Below are 23,193 nucleotides of genomic sequence, written 5' to 3' on the forward strand. Positions count from 1 at the left end.
AACTGGAACACTCGAGATCAGAGGACTCCCTGAGACTATCACCCTGAGACACTCTTTAAACCTAGAACTGAGCCTAACCTGATATCACCTTTTAGTAGAGTGGCACACAAAATAAAGGACATGACCCGTAAGATCAGTGCCCTACTTAAAAACCATGTGTATGAGGCCAAAAGGTCAACAATTACTCAAACGCAAAGATGAAAAGATAAGAGGGCAGGGAAACTAGTGTACTGGAAAGTGAACAAACTGAACATAATTAAAGAGAACACTGACACATTGTGATAAATGTAACTAATGTTACTGAACACTTTGTGTGGAAATTGTCAAATGGGAACCTAACTTGCTGTGCAAACTTTCAACAAAAACTCAATAAAATATTATAAAAATAATAATATTAAATTAAAAATTATTATTTGTATATGTATATCTACAGGAAACCCTGGTGGCATAGTGGTTAAGTGCTACAGATGCTAACCAAAGGGTATGTCTATATACTTAAATCCTCCTTTCACCCATTCGAAAACAACAGTCTTTCCAATACCCACTTCCATAAGCAAACTTCAAGTCTTTTCAAGGCAAAGTGTCATATTTATCATAGTATTTACGTACTTAACCATTTAACATATGTAAAACCATGCTACCATTGTTATTGTTTTCTTATATGGCAACAATAAAGTTTTCACCTATTGGTGATTTTGTGCTGCGTGGCTTTTTTTTTTTTTTAAGGAATGTATATATTGTTTTACAGCAGAACTGACTCTATAGGTCTACTAAAGCTTCTTTATTGGTGTAGATTAGAACAAGAATGGTAACAGGTGGAGGCTGGAATGCTTAAAAGGTGAAGTGTGAATTCTGTGTGGATTTTTCCATTATAACTTCATCTTTAACTGCTTGGGAAAACTGGGAGTTGATCATACCAGCATTTTCATTTCCCCATGCTTATACAATCAGTACAGCAGATCTATGAAGTTTGCTTTCTTTAATAGTATCAGTACATAATTATTTTCATGGCTATAAAATTTTGTAAAAATCCACAAAAAAATACCTCACCAGTAGAAATTAAACTTTTTTCTTTATCGCTGATATCCTCTGAAATGTCATTCTTCAGAAGGGAACGATCAGATAACTTTTTACCTAAGAATTCTACAGATGATCTTCCATCATTGTCAATACACTTTCCAGGATTTAAGTCAGGTTTCTTTGGTGATAACCCTCTCTCTAGTATCTTTTTCATAAGAATTTCGTCTTCATAGCTTTTTATGTTTCTGTTTGATGAATATACAATCCTAAAAGACAAAATGTAATACACTTAATTAAAATAATGTTGATGATTCTTAAAAGCTAATTTCCCAACATGCTGATTTCATATATTACAATTACATAATATTAAAGCCATTTTAATCAGGACTAAGTGGAGAAAGGTCAATCTAAAACAGCAGAAAAGTAGCCTATACGTTTTTTAAATGTTAAAACATAATAAATTACACTTCACAATGTAACAACTAATTAGATAACCTAGATGAAATGGACAAATTTCTGGAAACACACAAATTACAAAAAAATGACTTGAGAAAAAATACAGTGTCTCCACAGACCTATAACAAGAGACTGAATCAGTGACCAAAAAAATCACAAGTCCATGGGCAGACAGCTTCGGTGGTTAATTCCACCAAACATTCAAAGAAGAATTAATAGCAATCCTTCTTCCCAAACTCCCCCAGAAAAGCAGAAGAGGAGTGAGCACTTCCTAAATCACTATATGAGGCCAGCATTAGCATGATACCAAGGCCAGATAAAGACAACACAAGTAAAGAAAACCACAGACCAATATCTGTTACAAGTATAGGTGCAAAAACCCTCAACAAAATAATAACAATCCAATTCCAATATATTAAAAGGATTATACACCATGACCAAGTGGGCTTTAACCTAGGAATGGAAGGGTGATTCCACATAAGAAAATCAACCAATATAATATACCACATCATGGCAAGCGGCCACCTAAGATGCATCAATTGGTCTCAACCTACCTGGAGTAAGGAAGAATGAAGAACACCAAAGACACATGGTAATTATGAGCCTAAGAGACGGAAAAGGCCACATAAACCAGAGACTACATCAGCCTGAGACCAGAAGAACTAGATGGTGCCTGGCTGCAACTGATGACTGCCTGAGAGGGAACACAACAGAGAACCCCTAAGGGAGCACGTAGAGCAGTGGGATGCAGACCCCAAATTCTCGTAAAAAGACCAGAATTAATGGTCAGACTGGGACTAGAAGGACCCTGGAGGTCACAGTCCCCAGGCTTTCTGGTAGCCCAAGACGGGAACCATTTCCAAAGCCAACTCTTCAGACAGGGATTGGACTGGAATATAGGATGGAAAATGACACTGATGAAGAACGAGCTTCTTGGATTAAGTAGACACATGAGACTACGTTGGCATCTCCTGTCCAGAGGGGAGATGAGAGGGCAGAGGGGGCCAGAAGCTGCCCAAATGGACACGAGGAGAGACAGTGGAGGGAAGGACTGTGCTATCTCACTAGGGGGAGAGCAATTAGGAGTGTATAGCAAGGTGTACATAAATTTTTGTATGAGAGACTGACCTGATTTGTAAACTTTCACTTAAAGCACAATAAAAGTTAAATAAATAAATAAATAAATAAAAATAATATACCACATTAATAGAATGAGGGAAAAGAACCACATGATCATCTTAATTGATGCACAAAAGGCATTTGACAAAATCTAACACCCTTTCATGATTAAAAAAACAAAACAGTCAGCAAAATAGGAATAGAAGGGAAAGTCCTCAACATGACAAGGGCATTTGTGAAAAATAAATGGCTAACATCATACTCAATGGTAAAAGACCAAAAACTTTCTCCCTAAGATCAGGAACATGATAAGGATGCCCACTATCATCACTGTTATTTAATATTGTATGGAAGTTCTAGCCAGAGCAATCAGATAAGAAAAAGAAGTATAAGGCATTCAAATCAATGAGGAAGGAGTAAAACTAATATAGAAAATCCCCAAGAATCCACAAGAAAGCTAGTAGAGCTAATAAATGAATTCAGCAAAGTGGCAGGATACAAGATCAACACACAGAAATCAAGTCAGGTTTCTCTACACACCAGCAATGAATAATCTGAAAAGGAAATCAAGAAAATAATCCCACTTACATTAGCATCTGAAACGATAAAATACCTGGGAATAAATTTAACCAGGGAGGTAAAAGACTTGTACTCTGAAAACTCTAAAATGTTGCTCAAAGAAATTAAAGACCTAAATAAATGGAAAGACATTCTATGTTCATGGACTGGGAGACTTAATATTGTTAAGATGTCAACACTATCCAAAGCAATTTACAGATTCAACAAAATCCCTATCAAAATTCAACCAGGCATTTTCGAAGAAATGGAAAAGTCAATCCTCAAATTCACATGGAATTGCAAGGAGCCCCGAATAGCTAAAACAATCTTGAAAAAGAAGAACAAAGCGGGAGGACTCACACTTCCTGATTTTAAAATTTACTAATGTAAACAGTGTAGTATTGATACAGTAAAACCTGTGAAAGCAGGAACCTGGGTAAAGTGGAAACCTGTCAGAGAAGGAAAACTAAAATATCTTCCATTAAACAGAGAACGATAGAAAAGTGGTGACTGCACCCTGTCAAAGGCAGGAAACTTGCGAGACCCAGAAAAACAAGGCTGTCCTGTAGCATTCCAGTTCTCACAGGTTTCACCGTATAAGGACAGACATACAGACCAACGGAATAGAACTGAAAGTTCAGAAATGAACCCATATATTTATGGCCAATTGATTTTTGACAAAGGTCCCAAGTCCATTCAACGGGATAAGAACAGTATCTTTAATAAATGGTGCTGGGACAACTGGACCTTCACATGCAAAGGAATGAAGTGGGCCAATACGTCAAGCCATATACAAATATTAACTCAAAGTCTATCTATAACCTAAATATAAGACCTAAAAGCATAAAACTCTTAGAAAAAAAATGGGCATAAAAATTCAAGATTTTGTTTTTGACAATGGATTCTTAGACATGACACCAAAAGCATAAAGAACAAAAGAAAAAAATAGATAAGTTGCACTTCATCAAAATGAAAAATCTGTATGTATCTGTGATTGGCCTTTCTAGCCACGGGCTTGTAACTCCCACCCAGGTGATTGTGTGATAGGGTAACTGTGGCCTACCAAGGGGGTTGGTCAGTTTTGCCTTAAAAGAGAGCTAATTCCAGAGCAAAGAGGAGCCCACCACCACCAAGGAAGGAGAGACCAGCAGGAGATTCCAGCAGCAGGAGTCAGGATGGTGGCCTTCCTGATCCACAGAGAAAGCCGAGTGCCTTTGGGCAGAAACTGAGGTCCAGGGAAAGGCGTGCCTGCAAGCACAGCTGGAGAGAGGCTATCCCGATGGAAGAAATGTATCCCGAGTGTTCCTGACCCTGAACTGTAACTGTTACTTCCCTAATAAACCCCATAACTGTATGATCTGTGAGTTCTGTGTGGCCATTGCAATGAATTATCGAACCCTGTAAACAGTGCTGTGGGAGGGATGGCTGGTGTCATAATTGGTAGAGATGGCAGAGGAGGCTTGTCTGGCTTCCAACTCATAGGAATCAGCCTTGGGCTGTTAATCTTGGTTCTCTTTCTCCCTTGTGGGGCTGGAGGAGGTCAGAAACAGCCCCGTTCTTACAGTATCAAAGGACGATCAGTAAAGTGAAGAGACAATCTACATAATGGGAGAAAATACTTGGGAACCATTTATCTGATAAGGATTTAATATCCAGAATATATAAAGAACTTCTACAATTCAACAACAAAAAGACAAACAACCCAATTTAAAAACAGGCAAAGGAACAGGCACTTCTCCAAAGAAGATACATTGTTGTTGTTACAAACTGCCAATAAGCACATAAAAAAATACTCAACATCATTAGTCATTACCCGTTGCTGCCGAGTTGATTCTAACTCATAGCGACCCTATAATTGACTCACCCAAAAACAGCAACCCTATAATCGACTCATAGCGACCCCATATGATAGAGTAGAACTGCCCCATAGGATTTCCAAGGAGCACCTGGTGGATTCGAACTGCCGACCTTTTGGTTAGCAGCTGTAGCTCTTAACCACTAAGCCCCCAGGGTTTCCCTATAATCATTAGGGAAATGCAAATCAAAGCTGCAATGAGATACCACTTTACAACTTCTAGGATGGCTATGATCAAAAAAAAAAAAAATGGAGGATAACAAGTGTTGGAGAAGATGTGGAAAAACTGGAACTCCTGTACATTATTGTTAAGGTAAAATGGTGCAGCCCCTATAGATAGCAGTTTGCAACATTATTCACAACAGGCACTTTTTTTCCATCTTTTGGCTATCAACAGACGAATGGATCAACAAAACTTGGTACATACATACAATGGAATATTATTCAGCCATAAAAAGGAATGATGTTCTGATAATGCTCCAATAACGATGAAACTTGAAAACGACATGCTAACTGAAATAAGCCAGACACCAAAGGATGAATACTATATGATTCCATTCATGTGAAATGCCCAGAAGAGCCAAATCCCTAAAGAGGAAAAAAAAAAAGATTATGATTGCCAGGGGCAGGGGGAAGGAGGAAACAGGACTGACTGCTAATGGTTATAGGATTTCTTTTTAGGGTGATGAAAATATTCTGGAATTAGGTACGTAGTGGAGATAGTTGCACAACTTTGTGAATATACTAAAAACCATATATTTTAAAAGGGTGAACTTTTTGGTATGTGGATTATATCTCAATTAAAGAAATGAAAGGATCGGAGGAAAGGGATTGAAGAGAGTGCAACAGATAACTCTTGAAGAGCTTTGATGGAATGGGATCATGGCATTAGAATATCAGCTAAAGTGAGAGTGGGGTCAGGAGAGTTTGTTTTTTAGATGAGGGAAAAAAGAAAATGTTTACGTACTGATAAAAAAATCCAAGAGAGGGAAAACTTTTGTGGAAAAGTGAAAATTGCTGGAGCAATGTCCCTGAATAGGTGAAAAGGGATAGGATAAGATCTGGTGGACAAGTGCTGGGACTGACTTTAAATGCACTGACAGTTCATCAATAGTAAGAGGAGAGAAGACAAAGCATATGGACGCATATGCAAGTGAGCAAGTCAATGTGGTGGAAGTTTTTGGAAGTTCTCTTCTGATTGCTTTGGTTTTCTCAGTGAGAATCAGGATGGAGGAGAAGCAGTTGCAAGTTGAGGGAAGAGAAGGTGTAAAACAATCCTCAAGAATGAAAGAGCAAATGACTAGGGTTTATGACTGATGGTCAGCACTAAATGCCTACCTGATGTTCACGGTCATGAATATAAAGTGAGACAAGTTAGCCTGTTGAGTGTTTTTCTCCAGCCACCTTCAAATGTGTCGATGTAGGAGTGGAGTGGTCAATGAGTGGGATTTAAAAGTTGGATTTTAACATTAAAATAACACAAATTCTGAGGATACAATGATAGACGAAGGAATTTAAGCTGAGTAAGGAGAGAAATGAAAAAAAAAATTTTTTTTTTTAAGGAGGGAAATGAGGACATAAGAGGATAAGAGACAATAAAAAAATGTGGTAGGATTATTTGCAGGTCCTGGTGCGCTGATGAATTTTCGGAGGTGGAGTACTAAAGGGAGTAAGCTAGAAAGATAGGAGGTAAAAGTTAGAAAGCAAGATACTTGGAATTAAGATTATGGAGGGTTTCAGCTATTGGCAATGACAAAGTTTAGAATTTGGCATGGTACAACGGGTGAGTCAGGTTGCAGGACAAGATTACTAAAGATGACAGTTCCAGACGCAGAGGCTAGGATATTGGCAACATACATGTGACTACTGCAATTAACAAGATTTAATAGAGAGACTGACAATGGTCAGTAGCTAAAATCTTTGAGGAATGAGACCTGATCTGGGGGTCAAGATGACTGTCAAGTGGTCTAGACAGAAAAAATGAGATTCAAAGATAGAGGGATTAGGAAGAAGGAAGGGAGAATGGTCTGGAAGTAGCAATAATGTTCACAAGGAAGACACCTATCCCATTCACTTGCAGCCCTAGTAGTATAAGAGGTTAATGTTGTTGTGTGCCGCTCAGTCTATCCAGACTGACAGGAACCTCATGTGACAGAGCAGAACTGCCCCATAGGGTTTCCTGGGCTGTAATCTCCACTGGAACAGAGTGTCAGGTCTTTTCTCCTGTGGAGTCATTGGTGGGTTCAAACCACTGACCTTTCGGTTAGCAGCTGAGCGTTTAACCATCTGTGTCACCAAGGCTACTCAGTGTAACGGGTGAAAGCTTCAGGGAAAGCAGAATCCCTTGTTCAGTGCTCTTCTATGTTTACCTGATTGACACTTCACCCCAGCATCTTCCTGGTTATTGATGTTAAACAGAAAAGTCAAAGGTTCTTTTCCTTCCCTGTTTTACACACACACACACACACACACACACACAAGCACACACAAACTGTAATAATGTAAGTCGTTTCGGAAAACCAAAGATTTTATGATCCTGAGTTGAATTTTAATCGTAAGGGCAAGCACTACTTCCCATTGCCAATCACCTGAGCCATCTCTGAAGTCATTCTACATAAAACTTTTCAGAGTTGTTTTAAACTCTATTGGTTTTCCTAAGAGGAACAATGTGAACTGAAGAGATGAAGAGATTTATAAAGACTAAATTTCATAAAGTCAGAATTTAAAAATTTACTTTATCAAAATTTTTATTATAACAAATTTTAATGTCAATGTTTTAATTATAACCCTCTCCTTATGCTTTATTTTAATATAAACCAGTTTTAGTGCAATCTGCTTAAAAAAACAAATGGGGGCAGCATCACAAGCACATTTAATGTGCAAGATGCCATATGAGATACTGTTGGGGTGCTCACATCAATAAGACAATCCAATCTCAAGGAGCTTATATAACCACAGACATACATGACTAACTCAAAATAGAATGTGATTAAGTGCTTAAAATAGAGCACGCTTAAGTGCTATGAAGCACAAAGGTATCCACTCCAACTTCCCTGTTCTACATATGAGAACAATGAGGCTGAAAGATGTCATAAAACAGTAACACAGAGCCAGGAGAAGGCATATAGCTGCCTTGTTATCAAGGTCAATGCTGTTTCCACTCAGCTATGTTTTCTTCAATCCAATCTTTTTTCCCTATCGCTTTTAACGATAACCAAGAATAACACTGCTGTAATCTCTCCCTTTCTCTAATGTATAAAAATACAACTTATCCCAAGCATCTTCTTTTAAACATACACTCAGTATTTGAAGAACCATGATTTAACAGAGCCTACTAGTTTTTTTTTTTTTTTTTTACTATTTAATAAAAAAAAAATAGAGCCTACTAATTTTTTACTATGAATGGAAACCCTGGTGGCGTAGTGGTTAATACGACTTATTAATATTTAATGAGTGCTCATTAGTCCCTGGGTGGTGCAAACAGTTAAGCACTCAGCTAAGCCACTAATCAAAAGGCTGGCAGTTCGAATTCACCCACAGGCTCCTTGAAAGAAAGGTCTGGTGATTCACTTCTGAAAGATCACAGCCACTGAAAACCCAATGGAGCACACTCCTACTCTGACACACACAGGGTTGCCATTACTTGGAATCAATATCGGAATTTTTGGTGACAGCTGGATGGTTACTATATGCTAGGCCACTGTGTTAAGTGCTTTATGAGCATCTCATTCAATCCTCACAGCATTATGAGGTAGGTACTACTATTATGCCCATTTGTCAGTGGAGGAACTAAGGATATAATGGTTAGTGATTAGTCCAAGTTAACACAGCTAGAAGTGGTAGGCCTTGCTTGACTCTAGAGCCTCCTCTTCAGTCGGAAATCAACTTACAGCAACTGGTTTGGTTTTGGTATACTGCCTACTGGGGGAAAAAAGTATACATTTTAAAATTAATATTTAGAACTCAATGGTGAGCTTATAATCTACACTGGGAAATGGTTAAATGATTTTCTAAACTGTACTTAAACAATCTACTTAAATTATAGGACATCACGCTTTTCTTATACACAGGGGAAGTATTAAAAAAAACAAAACAAAAACCAAACCCGTTGCTGCTGAGTCGATTCCAACTCATAGCGACCCTATAGGACAGAGCAGAACTGCCCCATAGGGTTTGCAAGAAGCAGCTGGTGGATTCGAACTGCCGACCTTTTGCTTAGCAGCCTGAGCTCTTAACTACTCTGCCACCCGGGCTCCAGGTGAAGTATAGGTTAGGGAATTTTTCATTTATGCTTATAGGAACTTCATACAAGAAACTCTGAAATAATAAAAAAACAAATCACTCAAACAACTTTCATAAAATAAAGAATAAGCCAAATTGCATAAATATACTTGAAATTTAATTATCCAAAGAGAAAGTCAATACGATTTTTTTTAACATGATTTTGTTAATAGGAAAAAAGTATGTCAGCAAATGACTAAAAGACTAACATCTAAAAAATACCTAGGATCCAGAACATAAAAACACAAAAATCCAACTTTGGTTTCTCATTAGAGTCATAAATAATAATTGGCGTTGGCATAAGAATACGCATATAAATCCATGGAATAGAACTGAAAATTCAAAAATAAATCCTAACATCTACAGTCAAGTGATTTTTGACAGGGGTGTCAAGACAATCCAATGGTGAAAGAACAGCCTTTTCAACAAATGGTGCTGGGACAACTAGATATCCACAGGTAAAAGAAAAGAGTTGGGGCTCTTATATTGTACACAAAAATTAACTCAAATGGATCACAGACCAAAATATAAGAGCTAAAACTATAGTATTACAGAATTCTTTAAAAAAAAAAAGGATAAATCTTTGTGACCTCTGATTAGGCAACGGTTTCTTAGATATAACACCAAAAGCATAAGCAACAAAAGAAAAATTAGATAAATTGGACTACATCAAAATTTAAAGCTTATATACTACAAATGATACCATCAAGAAGGTGAAAAGACAACAAAAGAAAAACTAGGTAAACTGGACTACATCAAAATTTAAAACTTTTATACTACAAATGATACCATCAAGAAGGTGAAGAGACAATACACAGAATGGGAAAAAAATACTTGCAAATTAAGGGTTAAGTATCCAGAACATATGAAGACTCTTACAACTGAAAAATAAAAACACAAATAGGCCAATTAAAAATGGGCAAAGAAAGGTCCCTGGGTGGTGGTGCAAACGGTTTGTGCTGGGCTAATAACCAAAAGGTTAGAGGTTCGAATCTACCCAGCAATGCCACAGAAGAAAGTACTGGCAATCTATCTCTAAAAATACAGCTATGGAAGGGGGATGGGCAAGGAATATGAATAGACATTTCTCCAAAGAAGATACACAAATGGCCAATTAGGACATGAAAAGATGCACAATATCATTAGCCATCAGGGGGCTGCAAATCAAAACCACAATGAGATATTACTTTAAAACCAGTTGCTTTTGGGTCAATTCCAATTCATGGTGACTCCATGTGTTTCAGACTAGAACCTCACTCCACAGAAGTAGATCACCAGGCCTTTTTTCCAATGAGCTTCTGGGTGGATTTGAATCACCAACCTTTTAGTCAGTAGCTGAGCTCTTAAGTATCTGTACTACCCAGAACTCCTGATACTATTTTACATCCACTAAAAAGGAAAAAAAACCTAGTTGCCATCAAGTCAATTCCGACTCATGGTGACCCCATGTGTTACAGAGTAGAACTACACAGTTTTCAGTGGCTATGACCTCTCAGAGGCAGATCAGCAGGTTTTTCTTCCAAGGTGTCTCTGAGTAGGTTCGAACTGCCAACCTTTCAGACAGTAGTGGAGTGCTTAACTGTTTGCTTCACCCAGAGACTACTATGGAGTTACCACATGACACCTCTATCAGGTATAACACAGATTACTTTCCAGACGCCTGGGGCAAAAGCCAGACCTCTCCTCCGGCAAGAGCAAATTCTTTACTACACAGGCATGCAACTGACATCTAGTAGGTAGGGCCAGGAATGCTGCTAAACTTCCTACAGTATACAGGATAGCCCCTACAACAAAGAATTACTGTTCCAAAACGTCAATAGTGCTGCTATTGACTGGCATATAGTAATTCATTCAAATTACTGGAGAGCACATCACTCATTTATCCTCTCTCAAGATTAAACACAAGTTAGTTAGTACTTAGCCTCTAACAATACCAAGTATTTAACGTATACCAATGTGAAGCCTCTAATACTTTTAATACTAATAAGTAGCCTTTACCAGTACTATTTACTAAGGCAATTTGGAATTTTAAATGAATGGATTTTTCTTAGTAGGTTAGAAATAGATATGAAACTACATGGAATAAAAGCACAGATACACACATACATATTTTAAAAATAAACAATTATATATTACACTTAAATATAAGAGGAAAAAAAGATAAAGAAAGCACTTACTGTAAAAATGTTCTAAATTCTGACGCTTCCAAGTGCTCCACAACAACGGGCTCATTATTTGTTAAACTGTTTGATGTTTTTCCGACAGTATGATAATAGAAGTCAGGAACCCTTGCTAAAAGGACTGCTTTGTGTGCTTTGAACAAAGTACAACCTATACAAAAAGTAACATCTGTATGGATCTCCTCCCCTAGAAGCCTGTGAAGTATAAGAAAGAATCATAGCTTAGCTAAGAAATACATACCTGTTTTTAAATAGGTTTAAAAAATAACACACAAATTAAAAAAGAGATGCAAGATGAAATAAAAATAAGCTAATATAAAGATGTTTGTTCTCAGTATATTTGAAAGAGCATTGTTTAATATTGGCTTATAATCTAATTTCCTAAAATTTACAGTGAAAACAAATATAATTTCACTAAAATAGTAAAACAACTTTTTAAAAAAATATCATTTATTAAATTCCTTCTAATAACAGTAAAATTTGTGCTACTCATGGTTATTTTCCTTTAAAAACATATATTCTTTAGATTTATTTTCAAAAACAAAACACTGAGTAACATAGTCACTGGATGTTTAAAAAATCTTTTTTTTTTTTTTAATCTGGTTAAAATTGAAGCAAAAAAAGTAAATACCAACAAACTAGATGTAACAATAGACAATTCAGATTAGAAACTGATGCACTTTGTTCTAATGTTAAATAACAAGTCTGAAATGCAAGCTTTACTGTCAAGAATGTGACATTTAAGCCCTATTCCATTTTTCCCCCCCAAACAGAATTAACCACGCTGTACAGTTCTACCCTGACACACATGGGATAACCATGAGTCAGAACTGACTCAATGAGAACTAGTTTTTAAAAACTGATTATTAAAATGATAGACTCATAGGGGAAACTCATTCAAATCCCTTTACTAATGTACAGACACAGTTATGGTAAACCTAACTGATTACATCTACATGTAAAGTGATGGAATGATTGAAAAATCAGCATCATAATGGAACCTGCCGTATTACAATCTTTTTCTCTTTGTGGTTAATTATATGTTTTTACTCTCTAAATATTAAACAATACTTCATATCACTACAGCATTATCGTTAGCATCATATGTATTCTCAGAGGGCTTCTGTATTGCAGGAAATAATCGGCAATCATGCCAGTACACTCTAGGAGGTACAAGTAATGGATAAAGATAACCATTACAGTGAAAGCTGGGAAAGCTGCCACTGACACTCACACTCCCCCAAGACCTAGTTAATGGCTCCTTCCTCTGATCCCATAGCACTCCGTACATACCTCTATGATAGCACTTTTATCATTGCATCATTATTTTTACGTCTTTCTTCTCACTAGACAACAAACTCCCCATAGGCAAAAACTGTATCTTTAGCATATAGCAAGAGCTCAATTCCTGCTTGGCGAATAATCATATCTTGCCCTAAATGAAACAAATGTTTCTAAGCAAAGAAGCTTTCAGCACCTTGAAAACAATGAGCAGATACATCTTAGTTTGGTCAATATTTCATCAACAGATTATTTTCATAAGTGATTTTAAAAGTTATATAAAAATGTTTTGGTCTCTCAAACTTTAACAAAAACTCAAATTGCACAGCACTCAATTTGTTCCTTCCTCCCACCCACTTTCTCCCTATCCCGCACTCCTCCCCATGTGAATTTTAAAGCACTGCAGTTGGGAGCCATACAACCATCATGAGGGAATGCACCTTGCTCGTAAGAGATGCCCAAGAGTATTCGTTAGATGAAAACAAAGAATTAATGAGAAAATACAACAGTTTTTATTTTGTAAAACCACTCATATCAGTTAGGACTTTGTTACAAGTAACAGAAAATAAAATGTGACTCAGACTGGCTTAAACGTTAAAGGGGTTTATCAGCTCATCTAATAGTGAAGTCTAGAGAAAAGACAGGTTGGAACAATGCCTCAACAGTACCAAGATCCAGTTTCTTTCCATCTCATTGCTCTGCCAACCACTGTATTAACCTATCTAAATCATTTTAGACTGTTGATAAAACTTGGTTGTCACAAATCATTTACTGAGCACATATTATGCACTAGGTGCTGGGGACATAAAAATGACTAAACCTATCCTTAAGGAGTTCATAGTATAGTAGGGAAGCCATGCTTGAAAATTAAAAACAGCTTGATAATTCAGTAGCACAAATAAGTAACATATTTTTTTTAGGGGCAGACATAAGAGATGACCTCATAGACCAAAAACCAAACCCACTGCCTCGAATTGATTCTGACTAATAGCAAACCTATAGGACAGAGTAGAACTGCCCATAGGATTTTCAAGGCTGTAAATTCTTACGGAAGCAGACTGCCACATCTTTCTCGTGAGGAACGGCTAGTGAGTTCAAACCGCTGACCTGCCGTTAGCAGCCAAACACTTCAACCACGTGTCACCAGGGCTCCCTGAAGGCCTCAGAGAGGACACAGAAACCAAACGGGGTTTTAAAGACTGAATAAGAGTTGGTCAGGCTGAGGTCACAATAGACGGTCCCTTATAAAATGGGAGAAAAATGTGCAGCAGAACTCAAATTCTTAAAAAAAAAAAAAAAGCCAGATGAACAGGAACACTAGAGAACAGAGGACTCCCTGAGACACTCTTTAAACCTAGAACTGAGCCTATCCTGAGATCACCTTTTAGCGAACTAGCAGAGTGGCACACAAAATATATTACCCATAAGATCAGCACCCTCCTTAAAAGCCATGTGTATGAGACTAAAAGGTAAACAATTACTCAAAAGGAAAGATGAAAAAGTAAGGGGGCAGGGAAACTAGAGTACTGGAAAGTGAACAACTGAACACAAAGAGAATGTCGACATACTGTGATAAATGTAAGTAATGTCACTGAACAATTTGTGTGGAAATTGCCAAATTGGAACCTAATTTGCTGTGTAGACTTTTACCAAAACCTCAAAAAAAATTATTTTAAAAAAAAGATCATATGAAGGCAAAAAACAATAAAAAGAGACTAAAAAAAAAAAAAAAGAGTTGGTCAGGGAAACAAGGAAAAATAGAAGGAAGTTACCAGCTCCATGTAGCTTTCAAAGGTATGTGCAAGTACAGTCAGCGTAGAGTATGGGGGGGGGCGAGAAGTGGCAGAAGAAGCTGCAGAGATAAAGATGAAAACAGGCAAAGAGCTTGAACTCCATCGTGCAGTTGAAGAGGAGTCACCAAATGATTTAACACAGTCATACTGTTATTTTTCAAAATATCATCTGTTAGTAGTGTAAAAGAGGGATAAGAAGAAAATGAGGTAACTATTGCACGTGCCCGACGACCACCAATAACTGCCCTGACAGGTAACACAACAGAGAATCCTTGATGGAGCAGGAGAACAATGGGATACAGACCTCAAATTGTCCTAAAAATACCAGACTTAATGGCCTGGGACTGGAGGGACCCCAGAGGTCATGGCCCCCGGACCCTTTGTTAGCCCAAGACTGGAACCATTCCCTAAGCCAACTCTTCAGACAGGGATTGGATTGGACTATATGACAGAAAATGATAATGTCTCGGCTCAAATAGACACATAAGACTATGTGTGCAGCTCCTGTCTGGAAGCAAGATGAGAAGGCAGAGGGGGACAGGAGCTGGTTGAACGGACACGGGGAATACAGGGTGGAGAGGAGGAGTGTGCTGTCACATTGCGGGGAAAGCAGTTAGGGTTCCATAGCAGGGTGTGTGTAAGTTTTTGTATGAGAGACTGACTTGAATTGCAAACTTTCACTGAAAGCACAATAAAAAAAATTATATATATATGTAATAAAATTGGTAAAAGTCAATGACTGGGTATAAAAGGTAAAGAGAAGGCAATGACCTAGGATCCCTTTCATGTCTGGTTTGGATAACTGGGTGCTGATAATGCCATCAATCCTTAATCCCTTTAACCCTTTCCATTTCCACTGCCATTATATATCCCTCAACTATTATAAAATCTCCTAGCTGGTTTCCTTGTTTCCACTTTCTTTTTCCTCAAATCCATGACCCAGATATGTTAATACCCTATTTTAGAAAAAAAAACAATGGCTCTCTACTGCCTCCAGAATACATTTCAAACACTTCCCTAGAGCAAAGAAGGCCTCCGTGATCTAGCCTTAGTCTACACATTCACACTCATTTGCTGTCACTTTGATTGCCTGGTATCCTTCCAAACAAAGCTACCAAAGTCATTTATTTTGCATATGTAGCCATGCTTTGTACCACATGACCCTGAAAACCTAGCCACATCTGAACGGACAAGGGTATGGCACCTGAGTCAAGAATTGTTGTTAGGTCCCATCAAGTCACTTCTGACTCTGAGTGACCCTACGTACAACAGAACAAAATGCTGCCCAGTCCTTCACCATCCTCACAATCAGTGTTATGATTGAGCTCACTGTTGCAGCCACTGTGTCAATCCATGTCATTGAGGGTCTTACTCTTTTCCAAGCATGATGTCCCTCTCCAGGGAGTAGTCCCTCCTGATAACATGTCCAAAGTCCATGAGACGAAGTTTCGCCATCCTACCTTCTAAGGAGCATTCTGCTTGTACTTCTTCCAAGACATATCTGTTTGTTTTTCTGGCAGTCCATGGTATATTGGATATTTTTTGCCAACACCACAACTCAAAGGCATCAATTCTTCTTTGGTTTTTCTTATTCATTGTCCAGCTTTTGCATGCATATGAGGGGATTGAAAATACCATGGTTCAGATCAGGCGCGTCTTAGTCCTCAAAGCAGCCCTTTGCTTTTCAACACTTCAAAGATGTCTTTTGCAGTAAATTTGCCCTGTACAACACGTCATTTGATTTCATGACCGCTGCTCTCATGGGTGCTGATTGTGGATCCACATAAAATGAAATCCTTGAAATTTTCAATCTTTCCTCCATTTATCATGATTTTGTTTATTGGTCCAGCTGTGAGGATTTTTGTTTTCTTTACATTGAGGCGCAATCCATACTTAAGGCTGTAGTCTGTGTCATCAGTAAGTGCTTCAAGTCCTCTTCACTTTCTGCAAGCAAGCCGTCCTGCATATCGCGGGCCGTTAATGAGTTTTCCTTCAATCCTAATGCCACGTTCCTTTTCATACAGTCTTGCTTCTTGGATCATTTGCTCAGCATGTAGACTGAACAAATATGGTGAAAGAATACAACCCTGACGCACACCTTTCCTGACTTTAAACCACGTGATATCCCCTTGTTCTGCTTGAACGACTGCCTCTTGATCTATGTACAGGTTCTGCATGAACACAATTAAGTGTTCTGGAATTCCCTTTCTTTGCAATGTTATCCATAATTTGTTATGATCCACACAGTCGAATGCCTTAGCATAGTCAATAAAACACAGGTAAACATCTTTCTGGTATTTTCTGATTTCAGCCAAGATCCATCTGACATCAGCAATGATATCCCTCGTTCCACATCCTCTTCTGAATCCATCATGAATTTCTAGCAGTTCCCTGTTGATGTACTGCTGCAAGTGCTTTTGAATGATCTTCAGCAAAATTTTACTTGGCCTGTGATATTAATGACATTGTTTGATAATTTCTTCATTCTGTTGGATCACATTTCTTTGGAATGGGCACAAATATGGATGTCTTCCTGTTGGTTGGCCAGGAGGTTGTCTTCCAAATTTCTTGACACAGACGAGTGAGCACCTCTAGAACTGCAACCGTTTGTTGAAACATTTCAAATGGTATATTCTGTCAATTCCTGGAGGCTTGTTTTTTGCCATTCCCTTTAGGGCTTTTTTTTTTTTTTTTTTAGGGCAGCTTGGACCTCTTCCTTCAGTACCATTGGTTCTTCATCATATGCTACCTCTGAAATGGCTGAATGTCAACTAATTCCTTTTGGTACAGTGACTCTGTGTATTCCTTCCATTTGCTTTTGATTCTTCCTGTGTCATTCAATATTTTCCACCCACACAATCCTTCAATATTGTTACTCCAAGTCTTCACACATTTCATTATATTTTACTCTGTCTTCTTCAGCTGCCTTTTGAAATTTTCTGTTCAGTTCTTTTATTTCATTTCTTCCTTTCACTTTAGCTACTCTACGTTCAAGAGCAAGTTTCAGAATCTCTTCTGACATCCATTTTGGTCTTTTCTTTCTTTCCTGTCTTTTTAATGACCTTCTGCATTCTGATGTCCTTGATGTCATTCTATAACTCGTCTGGTCTTCAGACATTAGCATTCAATGCATCAAATCTATTCTTGAGATGGTCTCCAAATTCAGGTGGGATATACTCAGGGTTGTATTTTGGCTCTCATGGACTTGTTCTAATTTTCTTCAATTTCAACTTGAACTTGTATATGAGTAATTGATGGCTTGTTCTGACTGATGATATTGAGCTTTTCCATTGTCTCTCTCCACAGTTGTAGTCGATTTGATTCCTGTGTAGTCCATCTGGCAAGGCCCACGTGTATAGTCGCTGTTTATATTATTGAAAAAAGGCATTCACAATGAAAAAGTTGTTGGTCTTGCAAAATTCTATCATGTATAATTTCTGTCACCAAGACCATATTTTCCAACTACTGGTTCTTCTTCTTTGTTTCCAACTTTCACATGCCAATTACCAGTAATTATCCAGGCATCTTTATTGCATATTTAATGAATTTTAGACTGCAGAAGTTGGTAAAAATCTTCAATTTCCTCATCTTTGGCATTACTGGTTGGTGTGTAAATTTGAATAATATTCGTATTAACCGGTCTTCCTTATAGGCATATGGATAGTATCCTACCACTGACAGCGTTATACTTCAGGATAAATCTTGAAATGTTGTTTTAGACTGACACACTTGTCAGTTTGTTGTACTGTGGTAGTTTGCTTGTTGCTGTGATGCTGGAAACTATGCGACCCATATCTCAAATACCAGCAGGGTTACCCATGGTGGACACGTTTCAGTGGCGCTTCCAGACTAAGACAGACTAGGAAGAAGGACCAGGTGGTCTACTTTTGAAAAGAATTAGCCAGTGAAAACCTTGTGAATAGCAGCGGAACACTGTCTGTTAAAGTGCCAGAAGATGAGCCCCTCAGGTCGGAAGGCACTCAAAATATGACTGGGGAAAAGCTGCCTCCTCAAAGTCAACCTAAATAACATGGATGGAGTAAAGCTTTTGGGACCTTCATTTGCTGAGGTGGCACAACTCAAAATAAGAAGAAACAGCTACAAACATCCATTAATAATCGACACGTGGAATGTATGAAGTATGAATCTAGGGAAATTGGAAGTTGTTAAAAAATGAAACGGAACGCATAAAGATGGATATCCTAGGCATTACTAAGCTAAAATGGACAGGTATTGGTCATTTTCAATTGGACAATCACATGCTCTACTACGTCAGGAATGACAAATTGAAGAGGAATGGCAAAAAAGAGTCAAGGATAGCCAGCAGCTAATATGGTAGTTAGAACTGTAGCAGAGATGTCCTACGATAAACAGGGATCTGCTGATCGCACTCACTCTGAGAGTTCCAAAGCAAATCCATGGTAGAGTAAGAAAAAGAAATGGGTATGGAGACAAGCAAAGATGAAGGAACAAAGTTACTGGAAGGTCAGTTTGCTCAGCTACTATAGAGGAGGCAGATTGCTTGGGCTCACATTCTGGCCCCATCATTTACTGGCCATGTGACCTTGGGCAAGTCACTTTAATGCCCCTGGAGCCAGACTGCCAAAGTTCTTATTCTGTCCCCACCACTCTCTCGCTAATGCTGTTTCCTCATCTATTAAATTCGAATAATAAGATTTACCTCACGAGACTCATGAAAGGTACAAATAAAACATTAAAGCCCTGCATCTAGCAAATAGTGAGCCAGCAGTAAATATTACCTATTTTTATTACAATAATCCTGAATAATGGTACATTTCTCAATGAGATAAGACTGTACAGTTGCTGTCATATCCTAAGCAACCTTCTAGTTCTCCATCGGATCTGGCTTTTTGACTGCTGAAACTGTCTCCTGTTTTTCCTCACTTCCTCATCTATCCTATCACTTCAGGTAAACTGAAAGTCTCTCTTCCATGCCATTTGGAAGAATCAAATACAACTGCTTTCCCCAAATAAAGCTTGTCATATCTCTTTGCCTCTGTAAAAGCTGTTCCCCTGGCTCAGACATCCTCTGACCTCTCCCTTCCCAATCTCTACCTAATCAATTCCTAATCAATAACTTGTTCGACTGTTACTTTTCTATAAAATCTTTCCCAACTCTTCCCCATCACTTTTGTTTGGCCATAATCTCTCTCTCACTAAGGTGTAAACACAAATATCCAAAACCAAACCCAATGTCATCTTGGCTGTAATCTTTACGGAAGCAGATTGCCAGGCCTTTCTTCCAGGGCACCCCTGGGTGGGTTCAAATGCCAACCTTCAGGTTACCAGATGAGTGCAAACCATTTGTACCAGCCAGGGGCTCTTGCAAACACCAAAGCCCTGTCTTATTAATCCGTGATTCCTCAGAACCTAGTACAGGGTCCATTGTTTGTAGAATAAATGAACAATATTGCTATACTTACAGAAGATTAACTTGGCATACCATTTAATGTAGTTGGATGAGTATATGAAGTTGTGTTTTGTTTTTGTTTAAAACAAACTTGTTTTGCCAATTCTTCTTTGCTTGCAATAAAACAAAAAAACACAAACCAAACCTGTTGCCACCAAGTCAATTTCAACTCATAATGATCCTATAGGACAGAATACGACCACCCCACCGGGTTTCCAAGGAGCAGCTGGTGGGTTCGAACTGCCAGCCTTTTGGTTTGCAGCCGAAGGCTTAACCACTGAACCACCAAGATCCTGTCCTCAACTGCTGCTAAGACAAGGATAAATTGTGTACCTGTTCTACTTTCAATATCATTTTCTTTATATGAAGTACCTTCCTTAAATTCATATATGACACTTTACCTTCCTTAAATTCATATGTGACACTTCAAGGCTCACAAAACAATTTACATGTATTATGTCACTTTATAAGATATCACTAGGCTTGTGTTAAGTAGCATGGGAACCTTGTTTGTATTTATATTTCACATCTGGGACCTTGAGAAATTTCATGAAGTTGAAACCCTTTTTCATGGTGTCCAGTAGAGAGATCTTCAACTACAAGACATAAAAGTTCCTGCCCTGAAGTTCAAAGAACACAACTTTCATTTGCCTCACTGATTACTTTTCTTAGGCTAGTTACTCCACATCCTGGAACAGCAAAGCAAAGCCACCAGAAAAATAAAGCCACTGGTGGGAAGGAGGTATCTCATCCCTTCCCCTAGGAACGGGGCACGTTCAGTCTTGTTTTCGCCATCTTTTACATCAGTCCTGCTAGTAGAGACAAAGCAGCATCCTTGGTAGGCAGGCCCAAATTAAGGGGAAATTACAGGAAAATCCCAATTATTGCTGCAGGAGTGCCTTAAGTGTGGGTGGGTTTCTGACCCAAAGTGCTTTTAAAATGTAGACTACTGCGCAACAGTTAGTAGTTCACTGGCTCTCAAAGTAAGGCCCCTGCCAGCAGCATCAGCATCACATGAGACCTTGTGAGAAATGCAAAATCTTGGATCCCATCCCAAATCTACTGAATCAGAAACTATGGGGTGGGACCTGGCAAATCTGCGTTTTAACAAGCTTTCCAGCTGACTGTGATGCAGGCTAAAATTCCAGAATCTGTGTTGTGATGGAAACGGAAATTAGCTAGGGAAGATTTCTAAGCTTTATTTTCTTTGCAAACAGATAATTTTAGCTGGATTCACCATAACCAAAGGTGGACATCCACGAGGCTTACGAATGTTAAAATTCAGGACCGTTCACTTGCTTCGTCCCTCGTAGGGGTTAGGGGTTGCTGTAGTGTGCTCCAAGTGGAGAGGGGAAGCCAGGTTGCAATCCTTTTCTAAATAAGCATTTCCGCTGAAATTGTTTGTCTCTCATAATAAAGAGATCTCCAAAGCCCCAGTAATCTGCCCTACTTTTCTTCCTCCTAAATAAACATTCAGTTTCATACCTTTGTTTCTTTCTTAAAAATTTTAAGCTTACACAAACTTGTATACGTTTCAGGACCCATGAAACACGGATCCATCCCGACCACAACAAAATGTCTTTAAAGCAACTAAGCCCGCCCGTGTTATTTTAGCATAAACCGGTACTCCACATAATTACAATTTCAGATTCTTGTCTTCCCTTTGAATCCCTGGTACGTAGTCTCCGCAGTGCTCGGGACTGGTTATTGAGGGCGAGGAAACTCGCTTTTGGAGCAGTGAGACAGGTCAGTTTCCCACAGTTGCCTGAGACAAGGAAAACTAGGTGGGAAGGGAGAGTCAGAGCGGGAGGAAACTACAGTTTAGGGGGCGGGAGGTGGGCGGTTTTAGGAACTGAAGCAGTCAGAGTCCCCGCCTCCTCCTACCTGAGCAGATCTTGGCTGAGCTGCTCCGACACCATCGCCTTCAACCGGCGCCGTTCATAGGGCCCCCTCCTTTGAAACCCCTTATTGCAAACTCCAGGGGACCCCAGAATTACCACCGGGGCCGCGCTGTCCTCCCCACAGCGGGCCATGTTCCACGAGGTACAGCGAGGCCTCCCAAGCCCACTGCTCGGCCCCACTCCCCCAGCACTGGAAGGAGAAGGGGGCGCTCCCGAACAAAAGCTCCGCTCCTACCGGAATCGGCCCCCGGAGGGAAAAGGTAGCCGCCTCTAGTGTGTTTGTAGACGGCCCCTTACAACAGTCGGACCTCAGTCCCCGGAAATCTCGGAGGCCCTGGACCGCGTCGGCACGTGACCCGGGAGGGTTTGCGCAGGCGTAATAGCTTTGTTTACCTCCGCCGGCTGGCCCCCTTTGTCCGCGGAGCCAACAGTCACCTGGCCCAAGCCCGCTTTCCCTTGTTTGCATTTACGCTTCGTTGTTTTTCTGTTGGAACTAACCATTCATTTTAATAGACTTCTTTTGAGGCCTGAGTTCAAATCGACCCATGTAGCCTTTCTGTACCATGTCTTCCTGGGATGTATGCACTTTTTCCCCCACCCGGGAAAGACTAGTAAAGACTAGTTCACGAGACCTTTCCAGCAGCGATTACCAGGCCTTCACTTACTTCTCTTCCCTCAAGCGCGGAAAATAGAGCCAGGGGTGGGGAGGAAGAACTTCCTAAAATCAGCAGAGTTAGAACAATCCTGAGATTCTCCTACGAAGGGTATATATGACGTCTAGAAGACCCCATCCTCTTCTCACTCAATATTGGCTCAGAGACCTGCTCTTGGACTTCGTTGGAGAAAGGTCAGATTATATTCCAGTGTTGAGCAGTTCAAATCCACCAGTCGCTCCTTGGAAACTCTATGGGGCAGTTCCACTCTGTCCTGTAGGGTCGCTATGAGTCGGAATCGACTCGAGGGCAGTGGGTGTGTGGGTGGTTTTGCATATAAAGCCATGAAATTTATGACAAGGTACAGTGGGAGAAACAGCTACTGATTGAGCAGGGAAATAGATGGATCAATGAGCTATAAAATTTTTAATATTTTGGCCTGAGGAAAACAGCTGGAGAAGACATCATTTAAAGGCCTTTTGGTATTTTTTATTTGATTACCTCCTCCAACGGAAGAAAGCTCAATTCTGTTTCATTCACAAGCTCTGCACAAGGTAGACCAAAAAACCCATTGCTGGTGAGTTGATGCCAACTCATAGTGACCTTACAGGACATAGTAGAACTGCCCCATAGGGTTTCTAAGGAGCAGCTGGTGGATTGAACTG

The 23,193-nt window shown here is 39.2% G+C and overlaps 1 protein-coding gene across 11 annotated transcripts in view; it reads right to left on the reverse strand.

The window, feature by feature from the left end:
- The window catches only part of BTBD8 (BTB domain containing 8), a 95,895-nt gene extending 73,652 nt beyond the window's left edge, over nt 1-22,243 (reverse strand). For 3 of the 11 annotated variants that reach the window (XM_064282284.1, XM_010598112.3, XM_064282289.1), the window contains exons 1-3: nt 21,859-22,233; nt 11,467-11,664; nt 1,051-1,286 (exon numbers count right to left, since the gene is read on the reverse strand). In XM_064282284.1, coding sequence (XP_064138354.1) covers nt 1,051-1,286; nt 11,467-11,664; nt 21,859-22,007 — 583 coding nt within the window. In that variant the 5' untranslated portion in view covers nt 22,008-22,233. Of the gene's footprint in view, nt 1-1,050; nt 1,287-5,435; nt 5,597-7,264; nt 7,775-11,466; nt 11,665-12,762; nt 13,993-21,858 lie in introns of those variants that run through there. The other 8 variants (XM_064282287.1, XM_064282285.1, XM_064282291.1 and 5 more) reach the window with 8 other exon arrangements.
- Between the last annotated feature and the right edge of the window lie 950 nt (nt 22,244-23,193).

Source organism: Loxodonta africana, chromosome 3 (assembly GCF_030014295.1).
Source record: "Loxodonta africana isolate mLoxAfr1 chromosome 3, mLoxAfr1.hap2, whole genome shotgun sequence".
NCBI classification, from domain to species: domain Eukaryota; kingdom Metazoa; phylum Chordata; class Mammalia; order Proboscidea; family Elephantidae; genus Loxodonta; species Loxodonta africana.